We start from the raw sequence: 18,598 nt of genomic DNA on the forward strand, positions 1-18,598 counted from the left end.
GACTTGAGATCTCCGACACCTCCGACAAATATTATCTCTCTCAAGCCAAGTATGCCTCCGACCTCCTATCTAGTGCCGGTCTCACTGACTCCAAGACTGCCCCTACGCCTCTTGATTCTGACTGTTGTCTTATTCCGATGGACGGCATCCCCCTTGATGATCCAACTCTATATCTTCAGCAGGTGGGAAGTCTAATCTACCTAATTGTTACTCGACCGGATATTGCCTATGCCGTCCATATCGTCAGTCAGTTTATGTCTGCTCCTCGGACGACTCATCATTATGTTGTTCTACAGATTCTACGGTACATCAAAGGTACTCTCCTCCATGGGCTTCATTATTCAGCTCGTTCTTCCTTAGTTTTGACCGGGTATTCTGACGCTGATTGGGCGGGAGATCCCTCTGATCGCCGCTCGACCACCGGGTTTTGCTTCTTCCTTGCCGACTCGCTTATTTCGTGGCGCAGCAAGAAACAAACGGTTATCTCCCGGTCCAGTGCAGAGTCTGAATATAGAGTTCTTACCGACACCACTGCCGAGCTTCTATGTCTTCGCTGGCTGATCTTGGAGTGCCTCAGTCCTCTGCCACTATTATTCATTGCGACAGTTAGAGCGCCATGAAGATTTCGACGAATGATATCTTCCGCGAGCGTACGAAACACATTGAGATCGATTGTCGCCTTGTACATCATCACGTTGCTCATGGCAACATCTCCTTATCTCCCATTCCCTCTGCTGATCAGACTGCCGACGGTTTCACCAAGTCTCGTCTTCCCGGCCGTTTTCAGTCATTCTTGAGCAAACTCAAGTTAAATTTCACTGTTCCACCTTGAGTTTGAGGGGATGTTGATATATATATATATGTTGATATATATTATATATATAGATATATATATCCCTACCTAATATATCTCTTGTATATATATAATATTGTACCCTAATTGTAAAGTGTGAAATAAAATTTATTCTATTAATCCTAACACTTATTTTGTCTGTTCACTCACTAATAAACGCTGACGAATTCCCAAGTGCAAGTGCAGAACTCAACTCAGACAACACGCCCGTGTCCTGCAAATACATACATGCACTGTATTAGTGGAACACGGGCGTGTTAACCAAAGCTAGTGAGCATCAATCCATGGTGGAAGATGCTTTGATGCAGCTTGAGCTTATCTTAGATCGATCAAGAACACGATTATGTTAGCAAAAGTATCATGTTAATAGCAGCAACGGCTTTCAGACAACATCGTCGATCGACTCTAAGACAAAATGCGAAAGAAGGGGGATGTCCGAGACACCAATACACGTATAGACGGCGATATCAAATGTCGCAACAATAAGCGCAACATAACTCGTAAAAAATATTCTCCCGTACGGACAAGGTTTTGCGAATCATCGTGGTACACTTGGACTATGAAAAAAAAAAAACTATTGAATTCTACCTTGAGATGAAATCGCAACTTACCTATGCATCCACCACTTTTCCTATTCGCTTCTTCTTTGATGTATCCTTAGGAGAAACTCCTAACCATTTTTGAATGAGTTTGTGCACATTCTCGTCGTCCAATAGCCCGCGGTGGTCAGCCATAATCCCGACTCTTTCCACTGCCTCGAAATGATCGGCCTAGACAAATGATTGAAGATAAGATATCATTACATGTTTATTATGAATACGGTGGTAATAACGTAGGAGTCGTTGTAAGGCACGCGCCGTACCTTAGCTGATTCGGAGGGGACCGTTCCATCGCCATCGACGTTGGAGTATTGCGGCTTAATCGAGTAGACGACGTGCAAAATAATAAGTAATAAATATATTAGTGATGCAATTTAAATGTGTCGAGACCAAAAACTTACATTCCGATCTTTGGAAGTTTTAGGTGGTGTTATTTTGTGAATTTTTAACAAGAATTTTACTATTCAGTTTTTTTTTTCTTTCCTTCCAAAAATATCAAAGTAAACAATTACTTTCTATTTTTTATATTATACTAAAAATTAATTATATATTTAAAACATCACATCTAAAATCTATTAATATCACATCAAATAATTATTCAAATTCAAACTTTTCCTATTCAAAAAATCCAAACTCAAAAATCGGACCAAGAAAATTTCGAAAATGGTATAAAATTAAGTATTTGATATAATATTTTGTAAAAAATATATATATAATATTATTATTTTTGAAAATATTACTGTTGATATTACCACTGTCAAAATTTTCAAAAGCGTCTATGTAAACAAAGCCTTACCATAGAGTGGCATATCTCCGACGACTTTTCGATGGGAGAAGATTCCGAACCGTAGCTGTAAAAAGACGAGAGAAATGTAAGTGTTAGAATAGTCGGGGAAAGATTCATGCTTGGGCGAAAAAAAATATACGCGTGGAATTACGAAGCCTACCAAACGTCAAAAGGGGTGTCAAATGAAGTTCCATATATGTTGTAGAAGGAAATCCCGTCGGGAAGTTTTACGCTATCGAGAATTTTCCGAGTGCCGGAAGCCCATTTGTAGATTGCGGTGTTGAACGGGAGGGCAACCGATTTCCCGTCATAGTTTAGCTGCACCATCGAAGTAATATCACTCGAAAGATTGCGATAAAAGTAAAACATTAAGAAATAAAACATTGAGTTGCCTCATTAATCGATTTCGAGCTATTGGAAAGTTCCGTAAGGTCGAACTTGGCAGTAAAGAAATACTCTAAATAATATTCGACCTCTTACGATACACTTTCAATTGAACTTGGTATAAATAACCCTAGATCAAACCAAAAAAAATTACTCTATGTAAACAGAAGTTTTGAAAAATTTTGGCAATAGTAAAAACTTTCAAAAGTGTCTATGTAAACATAGCTAAATCAGATATATAACTCAAGTCAAGTTTAGAAAAGGTTAACTCCGCTCGACTCAATTTGCAACTCCTAGCATTGAGGAAAGAAGAATATACTCTTATATCTCAACTCAAAGTACCTTTTTTTTATCATTTTCGTATGTTTCATTCAAAAGTATTATTTGTAAAATTAATCATATATTAATACCAAAATACTTAACTTTTATTGAAGGGTAAACTATTTTTTTAGTAGTGTATTTGACTCTCTTTATTGTTTTAGAATTAAATGAACCATGTTTGAAAATAGTCCCGTAAGTAAAAAATTTCGCTAAAATGGTCTTCGGTGCCGGACTCGCCACGCTGGCCCATCATTGCTGACGTGACACTGACATTTCATCGCCACGTAGATGCCACATCAACGACACGTGGACCTTTTTTTAAACAGATTTTACAAAATATCTTGATAAATTATTTTTTTTAGTCTCGTATTTGACCTCCTTTATAACTTTAAATGGACTCAAATAGTCATGCAAGTAAAAAATTTTCGTTAAAATAGTCTTTTGACATCTACGTGGCAATGACATATCAGCCGCGTCAACGCCACGTTAGCAACAGAGGACCAAAGTAGCAAGTCAGGCGTCGGAGGACCATTTTAGTGAAAAAAGAATTTACATACGGGACTATTTTCAGGCATGATTCACTTAAAATCCTAAAATAATAAAGTAGGTCAGATAGGGGACTAAAAAAAATAATTGACCCTTTATTTAAATTATAAATATACCATTACACGTACAATTACTTTATCAATAAAGTCAAATGTCAAAATTGTTGAAACCTCTTACACACTTCTACCTACAAAATACTATAGACGAATTGGATAAAAGTCGTACCTCGTTGTTTGCCAAGGCTTCCTCAAACAACGTCACGCATTGAGTACAACCATACGTTTCCAATTCCGCCGATGTCTCTCCATCCTCGGTGGAGTGCTTCCTCCACACTTGGACCACGGGTTCTTTCTTCCATTTGAAATCGGGATTCGGCAACATCTCGTAAATAGACGGGCACTCGACCAGCTAACCAAAAGACAAATAAGTTGTTCTTTACGTAAAAAATAATAATAATAATAATAATAATAATAATAATAATAATAATAATAATTAAAATTAAAATAAACTTATCGGGGCCGGGGATATTACCAATTGGTGCATAGTCCATCTCGACACGAAAAAGAAGCTCTTGAAACCTTCGACAAACTGCAGGCCGGTGAGTAAAGTGTCATTGATGCATCCCGGGGCACCTGAATAAAACAACGAGCAAATTTGATTGTCCAATTCTAACAATAGGAGATCGATGTAATAAAAGATAAAAGAACGAGCAAATCCAACAAATGCAGAATAAACCTTGGAACGGAGTGGCGATACCGATCCACTTGTTGACATATTCCGAAAAGATCTGCAGTTCAAAGGCATCGGGACATTGATTTATTACAATCATAAATGGATTCTTGCACGGCATTCATCGAATACGAGATAGCGATAATTAAGGTCTCGAGATCGAAGCAGACATACGTCGCCGTGCAGGCTTATAAAACACGAGACGAGCAATCCACCCATCGAATGCGATATTATGTTGACTTTCCTACCCCCGGAAGCTTTATACGCAGTTTTCAGCCTCTCCTTTAATCCATCCATCAATTGATCGATTCTACACACATGAATATGCATTACCAAACCTCGTAAAAAAACATTCGAACAAGTCCAATGTAGAACACACAGAGACAACAAGTTCAACATGCTTGTCCTAAAATACTACCTATTGCTCTGCCGAAAGTCGTAGCCATAGCCGAAAAGTGTGGTCCCTTTCTCATACCCACAGCCAACAAGCATTTCAATCATCTCATGGAAATGGTAACAGTCGGAGATATGCAGACATTTAACGAACTGAGACAAGAGTTTAACTGTAAGAAAAAGGACAAGCGGATAACCTAATTAAAGATGAACAATTAAAAAAAAAAAAAAGGCTCAGGCACGCACCGCGGAAGGATCGAGAATATCGATGGCGTAGAGGCCGTAATCGTCCTGAGGAACCACAATTTCAGTGCTGTCGTCCAAGACTTCAGTGTATCCTGCGAATTTCAGGCAAGGAAATGGTTATCCGGCGATGTGGTCGGAATTCGGAGAGGGAGGGGAACAGTGGAGAAGAAGAACCTGTTTCAGGGTTGTACACGGACCAGGCCTTGTTCTTGAACTCCATTTCGGCTAAGAGAAGTCGGACCCAAATACGGGTTTCGCACCCGAATCTTTTGTTCTTGGAGTGGAGGATAGTGCCGCCGATGCCCGAGATTAGGAGGACCGGGTCGCGGTCGGCGGGTTCGGGTACGGAGCCGGAGCCGAGGAGGCCGCAGGAGTAGCGGCGGAGCATTGCGGGTGGGTATTCGGGTCGGGTTGGTCGGCGACTGGATTGGGGACTTGCAGAAACTGCTGTGTGTGAGAAAAAGGAAAAGTGTGGAGGAAAGAAGATGAGGGACAGAGCCGCGCATTCCACGTTTTATCGATCGGCTAAACCTCCTCCATTATTATTATTATTTATTTATTAATTTATTTCTAGCTTGTCTCCTTCTGCAGTTTCGTACAATCAAAATCAGAACGTAATCTCTCTCTCTCTCTCTCTCTCTAAATGTGTGTATTGTATATATATATTTTTGTATGTATATGTGAGATATTTTGCTGACTATCTTACTACAGTAGCTCACACCGTTTATTACGCAACAGTTTCTACGTCAATTATTTATTTTTTTATATAAAAAATTCGGACTGTACTCTTAAAAATATTAGTATTATACTCCCTCCGTCTAAAAAATATAATCTTATTTGAGACGAGATTTAAGAAATATTGATATTATATTGATAGTAGGTAAAATATAAGGATAAATAATTTTTTTGCCCTTATGAATATATTAGTGTAAAAAGTAGTGACAATTGTGTAATAATAATGAAAATATAGTGATAGTTTTATGGTGATATGATTATTTATAGAAATACGACTATTGTTTTGAGACGGACAAAAATGGTAAACAAGACTATTATATTGAGACGGAAGGAGTATTAACATACAAGTAAAACGACTAAATTAACTTCATCAATATAGTATGATATAGAGTTAATGATACTTGTGTGATATATTGTAAATTTAAAAAATATTTGTAATGTTATGCAAAAGAAAATGAATATTTTCTTATGGGACGGACCAAAATTAAAAAAAAAATAAAAATGAATATATTGGTAACGGACAAATAAAGATAATGACATTTGTGTAATATATTGTAAATTGTAAGTGTATTTGTAATATTAGGTAGATAGTACAGTTACTAAAAAAGAAAATAGATACTTTGTTATAGACGGACTAAAATAGAAAAATTGATACTTTTTTATGGGACGGAGAGAGTATATAAAATATTCTCTTCGTCTCACTTATCGTTTGTCTCACTTATTATGTCATTTAGAAAAAATTATATACTTTAATCTTTATTTTAAATTTCTTAATTTATAGTTTTTAAAATTTTAATTAGACTGATTAGTTAAAATAATAATATTTGATCAAATATTTTGTGAAATAAAAAAATGTACCTTTTCTGTCCCATTTGCAATGGGTTCTCTCGAGTTTTGTAATAAATTAAAAATAATAATATTTTATTGGTTAATTGAAGTATGTAAGATGATTTGATATTTTTTTGTCTTTAATTTTATGAATAAAATAATTGTATGTATAATGAAATATTTATAATTTAAATAAAAGTTAAAAATAATCTTAATATTAATATATATGGTTACTTTTATTAAGAAATGAAATGATACTTTTGAATGTTAGAGAGAAAAAATGATAAAATAAAATACTTTGAATTAGGATAATTTTTTTTTTCAAAAAATACAAAGTTTAAATATTAAAAATTGAAAGTTTGATACAAAAGAAACTCACATGTATGTTTACTTTGTATTTTTTTATAGTATTTAAATATAAAAATTAATATTTGTAATATAGAAATAATATTTTAAGTTGAATTTTTTAAATAAGTGAACAAAAATTTACTATATATTTTAAAAAATATTTATGTGATTTGGGTTTTCCATTAGGTTTTAAGTTATGTGTTTATTAAATTAATTTTTTTATTTATAAAGTAATATTATAGTTAAAACTATATATATTTAAATATTTTTAAAATTATATTTTAATAAAATACTATATAATATATCATATAAATTTTATTATATGAATAATAAAAAATTATGTTATACAAATAACTAAATATATATATATATATATAGTTACCTAATAAATAGATAAAAATCAAAAATTTTAAATAAATCATGTTACATAGAACACCCTGCTAGGGTGTGTTTTGTTTGAGGGTTTGGATTTTGAGCTGGGATTTGAATAGTAAAAATTTTGAATTTGAATAGTTGTATGATGTGATATAAATAGGTGTTGATGTGATGTTTTGAATGTAAAATTAATTTTTAGTATAATATAAAAAATAAAAAATAGGTGTTTGATTTGATGTTTTTGGGAAGAAAAAATAGGATGAATAGTTAAAATCCAAACAAATCCCTCAAACAAACACACCCTAGGATTATAGTATCAAATCAAATTTGAGACAGTAACCAAACACAATTTTTGTTTTTAGTAAATACAGTATAGTTAAAATTAGTGATATTTGTAAATAATAACAAAATTAAAATAAAAAGGAAAAATATTGTGTATAACACATTCTTATATTTTAATAAATATAAATTTAAATTAATATCTAATTGTAAATCAAAATGGGTTTCTTTGTTTAGCATTTTGATTTTAATTGTTTATTATAGGACGAATTATATAATATTTTTTTATATTTTAGTAAAAATGCATAAAATATTATTTATTACGGTGAAACTCTTTTTCTGTTATTATAAATTTTGAGCAAAACATCCTATTCATCCAAAATTGATATTGTAAATATAAATCTAATTATGTAAATTTCATACAAATAAAAAAGATAATATATTAAATAGTCATTTTTTATTTTATTTTTATTATGATGTATAAGTAAATAATCAATTAATGCTCTATTCTTATAATTTTTTAAAGATAAATTATTATCTGGATTTTATCTAAACTATAAAAATAAAGGATTAATTAATTATTTATTTATTTTATTAAAAAAATATCATTTAAGATATTACAAATCTTTTACTGTATAAAGTTTGCACAATTTGTGTTCATATTTACAATTAAATATCATGAAGTGAGTGTTACGTGCAAACTTTATATTAATATAAAGAATTTCACACCATAAATAAAATACAGAATGTTAAAAGACAGAGGGAGTTTATATAGTTTACTATCTTATATATATATATATATGAAATATAAGAAATGCATTGCTAATATAAAAAATAATATTTTATATTAATATTGATTTATATGAAAAAAAAAAAAACTTGAAAATTGTGTCCGAATTTTCTTTTGGGTGAATAAGCCCAATACATTTTAAAACTTAAAAAATAAAATAAAATAAATTAAAATTGTTTATAGCTTTTTATTTTTATTGTTTTTAAATAAATAAATAAATAAATTTATATTTCATCGTAATTCAAGCAACGTGAAACATTATCCTATGGAATTTTCAACCAAATACAAGCGTGTGTTTGTTTGGGGATTAGATTTTCAATCTGCTATCATCCCTTTCTTTTTCTCAAAAAAATCAAATCAAATATTTATTTTATTTTTTATATTATAATAAAAATTAATTTTACATTCAAAACATCATGTCAACACCTATTCATATCACATCATACAACTATTCAAATTCAAAATTTTTACTATTCAAATCTCAACTCAAAATCCAAACTCCCAAACAAACACACCCAATAAACCTATATTGGTGAGCGGTGCTTGTTCCAAAAGTTCGAAATAATGGTGTATTTATTCGTGAGATTTTTATTTTGAGTTTTGGTTTTTGAATAGTAAGATTTTGAATTGAAATAATTATTCGATATAATATAAATATGTATTGATGTGATATTTTGAATGTAAAATGAAATTTTTGTGTAATACTCACTCCGTCCTATAACAAAGTATCCATTTTTCCATTTTAGTCTCTCTCATAACAAAGTATTCGTTTTCTTTTTTAGTAATTGTACTATCTACCTAACATTACATATACCCTTATAACTTACGTTATATTACACAAATGTCGTTACCTTTATATCACAATATACTAATAAAGTTATTTTAGTCATTTCAATTTTATTCATACTACATCCCAATATAATACTAGTATTTTTAAAACTCCGTGCAAAAAACAAACGGATATATAGTTTTTGAGACGAATGGAGTATAATAAATAAATAATATGAGTCGGATTTGATATTTTTTTGGAGGAAAAAAATAGAATAATAAAAATCTATAAATATGTGTTGATATAACATTTTGAATGTAAAATAAATGTTTTATATAATATAATAAATAAATAATATGGGTTGAATTTGATGTTTTTTTTAAAAAAAAATTAAAATAGTAAAAACCCTAGAAGTAACCAGAGTCATACAAATTTGGGCAGGCCCGCGTGCGCGGTTGCGTCCTATTGTAGTTTTAGTACGTGTTTCTTGCTAACTCGTTTGTTTTTTATGTTTTGCTTTGTCCAACCATTTTTATGGACACAATAATATTATCTCTAATTTACTCTTTTTCTTTCATGAGAAAATATATTTTTTAAGTTGTTGTAGTATACTTTGTAGTGCCATAAATATCGTCTTAATTGGGTTGGATAGAGATTTAAAAAATATTGATATTCCTTCCATCCCATTAAAAGGTTACCATTTTCGTCCGTCCCAAAATAAGGTTACCATTTTCTAATTTAGTAATTGTATTACTTACTTAACATAATAAATACCCTTTCAACTTACAATATATTACACAAATGTCATTACTTTTATATTACACTATACTAATAGGGGTATTTTTGTTTTTTTTACTATAATCCAATATAATACTAATATTCAAAAATCTACGTGCAAAAAGCAAATGTCACCATATAATATATCCACGTTACTTGTAAATACATGATTATCGGTAAAATATAACTAATAAATAATTTAAAAATATATTATTAAAAATAATTATAATATAATAAAAATAATTATAGATTAAAATTAAAATAATTAAATTAATTAATTAACATTAAAAAAATTATATATTATAAAATGTAAAATATGATTGAAATGTATGATTATATTTTTTCAAAAAAAATAAAATAAAATAAACAAATTATATAGAACGAACGAAAATAGATAATGTGGACATTTTATGTGGAATCGAATGACTAATATTTTACTAGTTAACAAAAAATATTTAAAACGAGTTTTTTTAATATTTTTTCATTTATATTTTTTTATATATATATATGTAATGATATATTTGTAATTTATATAAACATTAAAAATATTTTGATATTAATATGTAACTATTTTTTAATAATAGGAAGAAAAATATTTTCTAACGAAAAAGATAAAAATAGTAAAAATGATGTTTTTCTGTTGACAGATAGAATATATATGTATATATATATGACAGCAGTTACGGTGTTGATTTGGTCAAAATTAGCTTTTTGCTATTTTGACTAAGTTAGCATACAAATTTGAAATAATTAGTATTACATTACCTGATAGATAACATATAATCAAGTTAGCATATTAATTTGAATTAATTAATATTTTATCACAAGACAGATAGAATATCCTGATATAAAAAATATGTACTGTGTGAGTTCTATATTGTGCCAAAATCAATATATATATATTGTAATAGTATTTTATGCATAGGTTATATATTGCGCTATGTTGTATAATTTATTTATTATGCTACTGTACTGAAATTAAAATATATTGTATTGAAATTAGACTACATTGTACTATATATGATTATAAAATATGCTCTCAAAATATGTGTTATATATTATATTAATATGCGTTACTTTCTTTATAAATACGTGTTAATTGAGTCAAATTAGTATCATATTAATTTGACTCAATTGACGCTGTAATTAAATATAATACTATATTCTATCATTTTACAAAAAATTATTCCCTTTATCACACCTTTTATGTCAAATTTATAGTAAATAGTAAATACAATAACTTATATAGAATATAATTAGTAAATAATTAAAAAATATATTAGTAAAAATAATTATATATTAAAATTAAACTAACTATTTACTTTAGTTAAGAATAAAAAAATTATTGATTATGAAATATAAAATATAATTAAAGTATATAATTATTTTTTTAAAAAAATAACAAATTATGTGGGAATGACGAAAATAAAAATAGTAGACAATAAGATGGAAAATGAGGGAATAACATTCAATATAAAATATTATTTTTTATATTATCGATACAATTTTTTATACTGTACATAAAAAATACTTCAAACCAAAATGCTAAACAAACAAATCGGGAGTGTTTGTTTGGGGTTGGATTTTTTGTTGGAATTTAAACAGTAAAATTTATAAATTAAAATGATTGTATAATGTAATATAAATAAATATTAATATAAAATTGAATTTTGGATGATATAAAAATATATATATGTTTGATTTAATAATTTTGAAGGAAATTTTTTTTGTGAATAGTAAAAATATGAAAGAAATTTGAAAAATGAACACCCCCAATCCCGTTCTTATTTTACTGACTTCTACAATTTTAATACTCCTTATTCTCATTTCAATTGGCTTTTTTCTCCCACTTTTTTGTCTGTTTCATTTCAATTGACATATTTATATTTTTGGTAAAATTTACTAAATCGAAATATACTTAACAAATATGATTCATTTAATTAACTTAATAACATATAACATGATATATTATATAGAATTCAGTCAAAACTTTTATATATCTATATCTCCAATTAATAAACAAATATTTTTATTTATATTTAGAATTCTTTTTTTATATATAAAATTTGTTTATTTGAATTATAAATAAATATATTTTTATTTATTTATATTACATAAAATTTTATTCTCTATAAATTATATTTATATTATATATATTATTAAGATATCATATTTAAAATATTTAAACACATATTTTAAATTTATTTTAATTATATATATATTAATTTTATTTTAAAAATACAATAAATTAATATTATAATTCACTGTTATCAATTAATTAATTAAATTTTGTTACCTTAAATATTATATCTTAATTGCTATTGTTTATTTGTAATAACTTTATTTATTATATTGATTTAAAATATAAATAAATAACATTATAAATATATATATTTTTTTTAAAAGAAAACAAATCAATTGAAATCAATGACATAATAATAATAATAATAATAATAGGAGAGGCATGGAAAAGTGTAGACACACCTCGACTATTCTTGCGTTGCGTATATACTTTGTATTTGAATTTTATAATACGATAGTTTAGGGCATCATGTCAGCGGTCTCACCTACAACCTAACTCCATCGTCATCCATTGCATTAGATACAAAACGTATATATAAAAAGCAGTTCGATCGGGAGTTTACCCAGTGCGCTAGCGGCTGCGGGTTCCCACGTTATGAAAAGAAAAAAAAGTGACTTCATATATATGTATTTATATATATACATCTAATAGTAATACATTCTTCGTCCCATTTAATTTGTCAAATATTTTTATTTTTGTTTGTCTCATATAATTAGTCATTTTTTTTTTCTGAAAATATAATTATACATATAGACAAAAAATTGTATTATTTTTAATAAAGATAAAATTTGTACAAATTATATTTGATTTGACTTTAATGTAGATCTTATTCTTTAAATAGGTCATTTGATTATCTTTCCGAGTCAGATTTGTTTTCCAACTTGGTTTTTAATGGCTTCTTTGATTCGAAGAGATTTGTTCTTTGGTTTGACTTTGCCGGACTTTGGAGGACTTTGGTCTCCGTGCAAGAGACTTGATCGTCGGCTTTGGATTTGATGTCCTCTTTGGACTATCCGAGGCTTTGATCTTTAATTTGGCTTTGCCGCCTTTTGGGAAGCTTTGGTTTTTGTGTAGGTGATTATTTGATCTTTACGTTTGGATTTGATGTTTTATTTGGACGTTCCGCAGCTTTGATATTCGGTTTGCCATTTCTGCCTTTTGGAGAGCTTCGGTTTCCGTGTGGACGATTTGATCGTCGGCTTTAGATTTGATGTCTTGTTTGGACGATCAACGGCTTTAATCTTTGGCTTGCCTTTTCAGCCTTCCGGGGGGCTTTGATTTTCACGTGGACAATTTGATCGTCGACTTTGGTTAATAAAATTTAAATATATTTATAGATAATTATTATTTTTATTGTCAAATTGTGTCCTACAATTTAATTTAAGCACTGATTGAAAAAAATTAATATTTTCACTAATCATTTCGTTTAATTGAATATGAAACTGTAGAGAATTGATTAATAAAATTTAAATATATTTATAGATAATTTATGTTAAAATTAAACTTTAACATTGTAAAAAAATTTGGATGATTTTTAATTTTTTTTAAGATAATAAATTTTTAATAAAAATAATAAATTTTGATAACTGTACTTTATATTAAAAGTAATGAATTTTGTTATAAAAAGTGAACGATTATAATAAAAATAATGAAAGAGGTGATGTAAAGATATTCCTAACAGACGGCCCGCTTAAAGCCTACCTGGTAACACGAAGCAATAGTGTTGTACTGCCTGCATTATAACCTGTACATTAGTATCCCTTTGAGCATATACATACTGTCCAGAGCTTCCGTAAAATTACCGAAAACTGCTCTCAGTTCGTCACCAGCTACTCACTTTTGCTGCATCCGTAGGCGCGAGCAATGGCGGCGAGGAGTGCTCTGCTCAGATACCTCCGAGTGAATGTTAATCATCGTGTACTGGTGCCGCAAAACCCTAGAAATGGCGCCGGCCTGTCTCAGCTGATCAAGCGCTACTTCTCCGACGAGGTTAGGGGCTCATTCCTCCATAAGTCGGAGGTTACTGAACGGGTCGTGTCCGTTGTGAGGAATTTTTCGAAAGTCGACTCCTCTAAGGTAATCGCGCCTTTGTCTCTCGTGATACTTTGTCCGTATAATGTGTAAAATTTGAAGCTGTTGTCTGTGAATTTTTGGTAGCTGGAAGGTGTTGCGATTTCTTGTGGCTTTACTTTTGTAGGGTAACCTAGCGATACCGTAATAGAGATGCTTTTGTTTAATAATTATTGGGAGATGCTGCTGTTGGATGTTAGTGTGTGTTTTGCTGAATTGAATCGAAGGAATGGTCATCTTCTTTTGTGGAAATTATTGGTAGAGGTGCCCCAGCTAGCGATTAATGCTTCAGAAAGCTCCCAGGATTTGCATAAGATGCAAAAATGAATTTGGAAGCTTGAAATGCATTTAACTGAAGGTAAAAAACAACAAATTCGAGTTTGAGGTGTATTGTTTTTATAGAAATCCTAGCCTCGGGAACCCCTGGGAACAAGTGCAAATACAAATGTTCGAAAGTGTCACTCCTCCTCCAGGTCCATGGCTTAAAATTTGAGGTTAAGATAAATACATTTTTTGTTTGATATTAAGTATAATGCAAATAATTGGACAATGTGATACAAAGGAAGATTAGTTGTTAGCTACAGTTGCAGTATAGGTTTTTGTGAATACGAATGAATGTAAATTTGAATAGGGTGTAATGATGATTGAATAAATTTATGTCGTAGAAAGCGTAGTTGTAGTTAGAGAATTGTGATTCTGTGAAATCGACGTTTGATGTTTTTGGTGTTTGAAATAGAAGTTTGTTTCAGTAATTACATCCCATCATAGTGATAGATTTTTCTAGGTAATTGCATGTTTACAGACTTGGTGCCGTTACAAGTATTTCCAGCATACAAAGTTGAAATAGTATAAATTTTATGTTATCGCCTAGAAAGCAATAATTCAGCAAAAAATTGGGCTGTCTGAGATTACTAGCCCTAGAATTCGTATTATGAGAGAAAATTATCCTAATTGGAAGTCTTATGCTAATTGTGTTGACCCGATTGTTCTTCCGAGCAAAGATGATGATTTATCTATTCTAGCATGCAACCCAGAAGATGCTCATTTGCTTAAATCCTCTTTTAGCAGCTATGGCAGAATACATGAGATATGTTTACAAAATGTTCTCAAATAATTGTTAATCTTTGAGGATTGATTTGATTGCAAATTAAGAAGTTATTTCCAAGAAAACCGAAGATTTTGTTCTTTTTGGAGAACTGATTAGTTTATCTTGCTTCTATTAACTCAACCCACTGGTTACAAGGAATTTGTGGGACTGATGTGGCATAGACTGTTTGTGTCGGTCAGATTTGTGAATTTACTGTTTTGATAATTTGTTTAGAAATAGTTTTTATAAGTTTCTGAAGTGGTATTATGTAAACAATGCCTCAAAATTAGGTGATTTTTGTTGTTAGCTAGTTGGATATGATGTTGCCGGCAATAATACCTCTGCCATACATGCTTCTCGATTTAAAATGGAGTTGTGACAATATTGTTTGCTGATATTACACGGGTTCTTTTATTTTTGATGATTATCGATCATTTTCTTTCGACTGAATCATTTTGCGTTTAGTTATATTAGCATAACTTTTGGGTATTAATTCAAGTTCATCATTGCCCTTTTACACTATTTTATTACAACATATGGTATTGATTCTTGAATCTCTTTCTTCTGTATGTAGCCATCTTTTACAACCTCTGTTGCTTCTATCGAATCTGAACTTTTTGAAATTCCATTCATATCTCACTCACCTTTTCATCTGTCTGTATTAGATTGTAAAACTCATCTTTTACTGCTTTAATAATTACTTGTGTTGATATTACCATAAACCAAGTTATTTGTTATGATCTTCAAGAGAAATTAACCTTTATTACATGCAAAGTTCACTCCATTAGTGTGCATGCATTTGACATTTTCCACCCGTTTTCGCAAAATAAATTTGAGCCGACAGTTAAACTTGAAACTACCAATGAACTTACTTTATTACGTACTGACTTGACAATTGTCTTTTTGTCCAATCATCTGCACAATATAAGAATTTTTTTGAATTACATTCTAAACGATTTTCTGGCATCTAGGGCTGACAAAATTTAATCCGACCTGAACTTGATCCAAAATAGTTGGATTTGGATTGAGATTTTTGACCCAATTAATAATCGGGTCCAATTTTTCAACCTGAAAATAGTCCATCTAACCGGTTTAATTAATATTATTTTAAATTTAAATATATTTTTTCAAATTTACCAATCCAACTCAAACATTCATGGCCAATTTTATAAAAATAAAAATTTAAATGAAAATTCTACGAAATTAGAATTAAACAAAGGATTGTGTTGTGTACTATTACGAAGTGTTTGTTAATTCGACTCTTGAATCTCGGTTTTATGATATGAATAAATAGTTTGTGCATTCGTTTGCCGGTCCTAGTGCATACTTCTTCGCCTTTCTTCTAAGATACAGAATTGGGATCCGGCGGCATCAGCAGCAATTCCATAATCCTTATAAATATGATTCTTAACTAATTTCTTCTTTCCTTGATTCTGTTAATAGCTTCGATTTCGAGGGGTTTGGTAGTAAATCCATGGTAATCGCATATTTACTTTGGATAGATAAAATTTCTGATAACAAGGGAGATCACTTTATGACTCCTAACCTATAGATAGTATATAATTATCCACCAACAAGCATCTTAATATATCACTTTCGTGCATTGCTTCGATGCTTTTTGTCTAATTGTTTTTTTACATGTACGGTATCCGAACAATACAGGTCACTCCAAATGCTCATTTCCAGAATGATCTTGGACTCGACAGCTTAGACACCGTGGAAATCGTGATGGCCCTTGAAGAAGAGTTTAGCTTCGAGATTCCTGATAATGAAGCCGACAAAATACACTCAATCCACCTTGCTGTCGACTTCATTGCATCTCATCCTCAAGCTAAGTAGCCCTATCAATGCTTAATTTCTGCGATTTCTTTACCTCGTTAATCTTACCTGACATGCCTCCACATTTTTCTGTGGCTCTGATGATCAATAAAAAAACGACACTCAAGATGAACTAATTCGGGACCAACATTTGTTGTGTTCGGGTTGATTGAGTGTTATATGATACGTAACTTGCCCGATGACGACCCGACATTGTTATATGATCAACAAGGCTTGATTCATACACATTTTTGAGGAAAGGTATCTGTGTTGGTATTTGATTCAATTTTATTATCGGTAGCATTGGCCAAACAATTCGAACCGAACTGAATCAAATCGAATTTTCGGTTAACCGAGCAAATTTGGTTCGAATACAAATACTGCATATTTGATATTTGTTTGGTTCGATTTTGGTTTTTGATATTTTTTTCGGTTCGGTTAACTTAACCATATATATTTATACTATTATATTTTAAAATTTACATTCATGTCGAATATTTAAAATATTTGCAAATATATTTTTTAATTAGAATTTAATTATTTTTTAATATATTTTTTCTTCATTTTGGTTCGGTTCGAGTTATTTGCAAATATACGATTTGCGATTTCAGGTATTTGTTCGGTTCGATTTGAGTATTAAAAATACTTATATATTTACAAATAACCGAATCGCGTACACCCTAGTTATCGGTGTCAAATCCCAGGTAATTTCATTGTTAATGCCATTCCCAGGTTCAAAAGCTCTTGAGGTTTTCTGTTTGCTTAATACTCCGTGTGTCTAATATAATTAGGAAAAATAATAGCTTTTGTATTTTTTATTAGGGTGGAAATGGAATTTTTATAGTAATTTTCGAATTAAAATAAAATAAGTGGTGACACAATCATATAAATAGATAGACAAATAATGGATGAAAAGAAGTTTGCATTATTTTACTAAATATAGTATGAGCAAAATTTCATTTATAAGTAAAGGTGGCGAATCGGGCGACCTCGATACCATTTTTGGGTTGGGTAGGCACGACCCAATTTTGATTTGGGCCTGAAAACTCAGGCCTAAGTACGGTCTGGCCCAAAAAGTGATTTTACATTAATAAGATAACTAATTTACTAGACTTAATTTTTATTTTTGACATAAATTTATTTTTCAATATATTTATAAAATTATAGTTTATTTAGAATTGGGCCAAGTTAGGCATGGTCCGACATTGATGGGCCAGGCATGGCTCAAATGTTTTTGAATTTACTTTTTAGGCCCAAATATAAGTTTAAATCCGATTTTTAAACCGTGTCTATTTTTGTTTGCTCTAAATATAATATCTATTCTATCTAATAAAATTCAGCAGGGTTTGTTTGTTTTGATTTTTAAGATATTTTTTTGACATGAAACATAAAAAACTCGGACGGATAATATAAAAAATAGTATTTTATATTAAATGTTATTTTTTGTAAAATAATGAAATATATTTTATCTGTTTCTAATATGGTGCAATATTTTTTTTTTGATAGTATTAAATAGGATAATTTGAGAATTACATATCATGATGAGAGAGAAGATTCTATATTTATTTAAGTGATAGCGAGAATAAAAATGCGAAATGAAGATTAAAATATATTTAATTATTTTCTATTTTACAAATATTACAAATAGATGTTTGTAACGGATGGATGGAGAGGGTATATATGCAATTTTATTTTATTTTTTTCATAAGTAATACTATAAAATATATATATATCTAAAACCAAACACACTCAAGATTTTAACTTCCAACAAACTTTTTAAA

At 29.9% G+C, this 18,598-nt stretch overlaps 2 protein-coding genes across 2 annotated transcripts; one reads left to right on the forward strand and one right to left on the reverse strand.

The window, feature by feature from the left end:
• Positions 1 to 1,318: 1,318 nt before the first annotated feature.
• Positions 1,319 to 5,365, reverse strand: LOC127243858 (phospholipase A(1) LCAT3-like). Its single transcript, XM_051264071.1, has 11 exons — positions 5,033 to 5,365; positions 4,859 to 4,950; positions 4,638 to 4,765; positions 4,394 to 4,529; positions 4,226 to 4,277; positions 4,022 to 4,122; positions 3,716 to 3,898; positions 2,400 to 2,557; positions 2,249 to 2,303; positions 1,716 to 1,769; positions 1,319 to 1,623 (listed from the first exon to the last, which is right to left on the reverse strand). The coding sequence occupies exons 1-11, from the start codon at positions 5,244 to 5,246 to the stop codon at positions 1,465 to 1,467; spliced, it is 1,332 nt and encodes a 443-aa protein (XP_051120028.1). The 5' UTR covers positions 5,247 to 5,365; the 3' UTR covers positions 1,319 to 1,464.
• An 8,236-nt stretch (positions 5,366 to 13,601) lies between these two features.
• LOC127243815 (acyl carrier protein 2, mitochondrial) lies at positions 13,602 to 17,211 on the forward strand. The gene is made up of 2 exons (XM_051263989.1): positions 13,602 to 13,918; positions 16,662 to 17,211. Exons 1-2 carry the CDS (start codon positions 13,706 to 13,708, stop codon positions 16,836 to 16,838), a joined length of 390 nt encoding a protein of 129 aa, XP_051119946.1. The 5' UTR covers positions 13,602 to 13,705; the 3' UTR covers positions 16,839 to 17,211.
• Positions 17,212 to 18,598: the final 1,387 nt, after the last annotated feature.

Source organism: Andrographis paniculata, unplaced genomic scaffold (genome assembly GCF_009805555.1).
Source record: "Andrographis paniculata isolate CXL003 unplaced genomic scaffold, ASM980555v1 Contig98END, whole genome shotgun sequence".
In the NCBI taxonomy this organism is placed as follows: Eukaryota; Viridiplantae; Streptophyta; class Magnoliopsida; order Lamiales; family Acanthaceae; genus Andrographis; species Andrographis paniculata.

Coding starts and splice junctions, on each gene's coding strand:
- LOC127243815 (XM_051263989.1), top strand. CDS start 13,706: ATGGCGGCGAGGAGTGCTCTGCTCAGATACCTCCGAGTGAATGTTAAT. Junction 13,919..16,661: donor CGAAAGTCGACTCCTCTAAG/GTAATCGCGCCT, acceptor CGAACAATACAG/GTCACTCCAAATGCTCATTT.
- LOC127243858 (XM_051264071.1), bottom strand. CDS start 5,246: ATGCTCCGCCGCTACTCCTGCGGCCTCCTCGGCTCCGGCTCCGTACCC. Junction 4,951..5,032: donor CGTGTACAACCCTGAAACAG/GTTCTTCTTCTC, acceptor TGAAATTCGCAG/GATACACTGAAGTCTTGGAC. Junction 4,766..4,858: donor ATATTCTCGATCCTTCCGCG/GTGCGTGCCTGA, acceptor CTCTTGTCTCAG/TTCGTTAAATGTCTGCATAT.